The following is a 4,198-nucleotide window of genomic DNA, read 5'->3' as shown; positions in this document are numbered from 1 at the left end:
GAGGGGGAGAGAGAGAGGAGAGGTGGGGGGGAAAGGGATGGAGGGACACAGAGACGGACAGAAGGATGGACAGACATAATCATATATAATTTAGAGAGAATAAGCAAAAACCCAAAGAGCTGGATCCAACTTCACTCTAGATATTCAAGATATAAAAATTCTTCGCCAACAAAATAAAATTAAGCTCCTCACCAAAGTTTTGCTGATACCACTGCCAGCTCTCATAGCGGCGACCTCTCTGTTGCTCATCTTTGAGACCCTCTTCGCCAAACTGGTCGTACCTTTTCCGCAATTCCTCATCCTTCAGGACTTCATACGCCCGATTGATCTTTATGAATTCATCATGAGCTTCAGGCTTATCCTGCAAAAAGTCACATCCAACAATGAGTTGAAGTATCAGCGAAATATCCACACAAGTCATTCATTTGCTTCCCCACATACAATGACTGGCGTCAGGTTTGCATTTATTGCTGTACAGATATCTACACTACTGATTTAAATTATTTTGATGCCAGTACATTTCTGTTATGAAATATTATTTCACAGAAGAGACTGTCTAAATTCACAGGCCAAGAAAGATGGACCTTCATATGCATGTATCATTTTACTCTATATAAGTAAACAGCTTTTATTTCATTTTCATCACAAAACATACTGCTTTCATTGAAGTTTGGGGAAGGGGGGGGGGTCATGTCATAAGTACATATTAGCATAACAATAGTTAAATTTAAGCAATAAAAGGAGAATTTCAGTACATCGAAAGGTGTGTATTATTCTTTACTATTATTCTTATTTCATTCTCACACCCAGAAACCTACTATATACTTTAAAATCTGTTTAAATTTATGCATACAATGAGTTCAGAAAAAGCCCTTCTGAGAAATTTTCAAGAATGTCGGTTAAGCAAACTTAACTTTCTTATTTCTCCTGCAACCTGCCACTAAAGGCATCTCATACTCACGGCATTTTTGTCTGGATGCTTGGAGATAGCAAGCTTTTTGAAGGCCTTGCGTATCTCTTTGACTGAGGCTCCCTTGTCTACTCCTAACAAAGCATAGAAGTCCTCTCCAGCTAGGGTGACGTACACAAGTGCCAGGAGTACGAGAGCTTGGTGACATAAATTCACCATTGTTCCAGTGTTGGTGAGTATTATAACAATTATCAATACGTGTTCACTTTTACTTTTTGTTCGAAGAAGCGTAACAAGAAATAATAAACTGAAGAATGATCTATCGCTGATGTTCTTTGTCCCCCTCCTTTTCAGAGCATTTCAGCTCAACTTCTGTAATACAGACAGTACTTCAAGCATCCGTTTGTAGTGATCCTAATCCTGACAGTCTAAGCAAAGAAGAGACACTTCCTCATAAAATAAAGTTGAATTTTTTGTCTGCATCAATCCATTTATTTCACTTTCCCTTCAGTGGACCTCTCCCTCTTGAACAGTAATCGCTAGCCCAGGGCAGGAATACAACGGAGCTTCCTCTCGAGTTGAGCACCACCTGTCAATGAGAACAAGGGAAAGCTTACAAAGTTAGAAATAACTAGAGAAACGTGTGTGTATAAATGTTGGAATGTAATAAGCTGACACCCCCCCCCTCCCCCCGAACAGAGAGTTTTTAGTTTTAGTAAGCGTTTTACGGCACTAGCAACGCAATATAAGGTCATATATAAGTGTCGAAGGTTAGAGGTGTTACAAGAGAGTAACAAACACGACAAAGAAGGAGGAGAGATAAGGACGATGGATATTGTTAGGAAAGAATCAAACCACACCAGAGCACCCGCTAACCACCCACCCTGAACAAAGAAATAAATATATACCTTTTTAAAACTACGATGAATGAAAAAGTAGCCTCCTAATACGGACAGGTAAAGAAACCTCAACACTACTACAGAACATACTGAAACTTAACTTCAATCAAATGCCATGATTCACTTGAAAAACATAAATAAGGTATATTAGGTCTAGGGCCTAGATCTAGAATCTATATTCTGAAAGCAAAAGTAGGAGTGCTAGACTGGAAGGGGAAGACTTGTTTAGTTTTAAGCGGTTTTACGGCGCTCGAAACTGAAGGCATAAAAAGTCATATATGAGCGCCAGAAGATAAGAGGTGTTACAAGAGAGTAACAAACATTTTTTTAAAACTTTTAAAAAGGAGGGGATATAAGGACGATAGATGTTTGATAGGAAAGAAGAAGCAAACCACACCACAGCACCCGTCAACCACCCACAGGAAAACTTGACAGATGATGGAAACAGGACATAGACATAGTAGACACATGGCTTGGAACCAAAATAACAGGCAGAGGTGTCAATGGCTCATGGCAAGAGACAGAATGTTGGAAAGGACTTCCGTAACCAGCAGCCACCCCAACAAACAAAAATGAAGGACAGAGAGCTGACCCTTACCTCAAGCCTAACCTAACCCAAGACTTAACCCTAACCTTTACACCCTCTATTTCGTAGACATGAAGTTGATGAAGCTATAGCGAGCACCTAGCACACCTCTGTGATCGGCCCAAATACAGAGATCATGACGTATTTCTGCCATCTATTTTTGTTGTCTTCCAGGGCATCCCTCGCCAGTTGACTAGATCTCACCGTGACTGGCCCGCTTTGCTGCTTAGCGCATGATGGGCTACGTCACTAGGTTTCAAAGCTGACTGCTTAGGATGTGTGTGTGTACGCATGTGAGTGTGTGTGTTTGTGTGTGTGAGTGGGGAGGAATTCCATAATGAGGATAACAATTTAGGCCTGTATTACGAAAAACATGAAGCTACCGCGAGCACCTAGCACCTCTGTGACAGGCCCAAATATAGATCTAGATGACGCATTTCCGCCATCTGTTTATGTTGTCTTCCGGGGTTTCCCCCAAGACTCTTGGGTTTCCCTCACTAGATCTAGATCTAGTAACTGTTGACTAGATCTAGATTTCGCCATGATTGGGGTTTTTTTGGTATTAATTTGTGATCTTTTACAAACTAAACAATATAAACAATCTCAGCAATTCACGTTCAATGGTTTTTTGCACCTTCTCAAAGTTGTACACACATACCATACACACACACAAGTGCATGCGGACACACACACACACTCACAAGAAGGACTTCCCTAACGAGCAACCACCCCAACAAACACAATAAAGAAGAGACCTACTTACTCTAACCCTTACCCAACCAACCCCCGCCCCTCCTAATCGACCCTACCCTTTCCCCGAACCCTCCTCTATATATACTCACTCTATTCTCTGTTTGTTAGGCCCTAGGTCGCTCGTTACGGAGTTCTTCCCTATAATACATGATATATTAGATCTTCCCTATGATACATATATTAGATCTAGATTGTCTAGATCTAGGCCAAGCCTTCACCACAAGAGATCTCGTTTACACTCAAAAACTAAACAACAAAAAAATGTGCGGTGTTGTGGCCGGGTTGCAGTTGGCTTGGCTGAGTTGCAGTTGTCAGCAGAATATAATAAATTTTGCACGAACTGAAGAACCATCCGGCTCGTCAAGAGAAGGGTAACGCAGTTTCTTTTCTTTCGAAGCAGTTTTTATCCTTGACCAATATATTTCACAAATTCACCTTTTCTCAGCAGTTTTCCCTCTGTAAACAGTGAGTGCACAATCTGCACATGTACACACACACACCACACACGGTGACACACGTATACACACACTGGACGACAAACAGGTCATGACCCAAGCGGAAGCAATACGTGTACTAAGCATGCGCACGCACTAAATCTAATCGGAAATTTCCGGACACCTCTTGTTTATTCGCCCTGGGTTGTTTTTTTCCTGAAGAAAGTAAGAGAACAAACAGAGAGAAGAGGACAAGTTTCTTGTTTGTTTGTTTTGGTAATTGTTTTACGGCGCTCACAAGTGCATCAGGTCATAAGAGAGCGTGGAACACAATAAACATTTTTAGTTGGAAGGAAATATTGAATTTTGCCTGGGTGGCGGCCGAAGCCTACCCGTATCGATTTAATTAAGATCACCTAGGAATCTTTCACGTGCGCAACTTGCTCACGGGACCTCTGAGATTTTTCGCCTTCGCCCGAGAAGGCTTCGTGTAGATCTTTCCTACCCGAAGACCATGTGTGTGGCTGAAAGACAGTAGCAAGAAGGAGCCAAGGAGTAGCAGTAGAAAGTGTGCAGAAAGTGTCAGGAGCACATGGAGGGGGCAAAAGAGATTTGG

General features: G+C 41.7%; 1 protein-coding gene across 1 annotated transcript in view; it reads right to left on the bottom strand.

Moving 5' to 3' along the window:
• LOC101859207 (dnaJ homolog subfamily C member 10) overlaps window positions 1–3,676 on the bottom strand; it is a 29,115-nt gene extending 25,439 nt beyond the window's left edge. Inside the window, exons 1-3 of the mRNA XM_035973053.1 lie at window positions 3,584–3,676; window positions 962–1,499; window positions 142–361 (exon numbers count right to left, since the gene is read on the bottom strand). Coding sequence (XP_035828946.1) covers window positions 142–361; window positions 962–1,129 — 388 coding nt within the window. The 5' untranslated portion in view covers window positions 1,130–1,499; window positions 3,584–3,676. The remainder of the gene's footprint in view (window positions 1–141; window positions 362–961; window positions 1,500–3,583) is intronic.
• Window positions 3,677–4,198: the final 522 nt, after the last annotated feature.

This window comes from Aplysia californica, unplaced genomic scaffold (genome assembly GCF_000002075.1).
Source record: "Aplysia californica isolate F4 #8 unplaced genomic scaffold, AplCal3.0 scaffold00972, whole genome shotgun sequence".
NCBI lineage: Eukaryota > Metazoa > Mollusca > Gastropoda > Aplysiida > Aplysiidae > Aplysia > Aplysia californica.
Note: the sequence above shows the minus strand (reverse complement) of the source record. Positions and strands in the feature narration are given on the sequence as shown.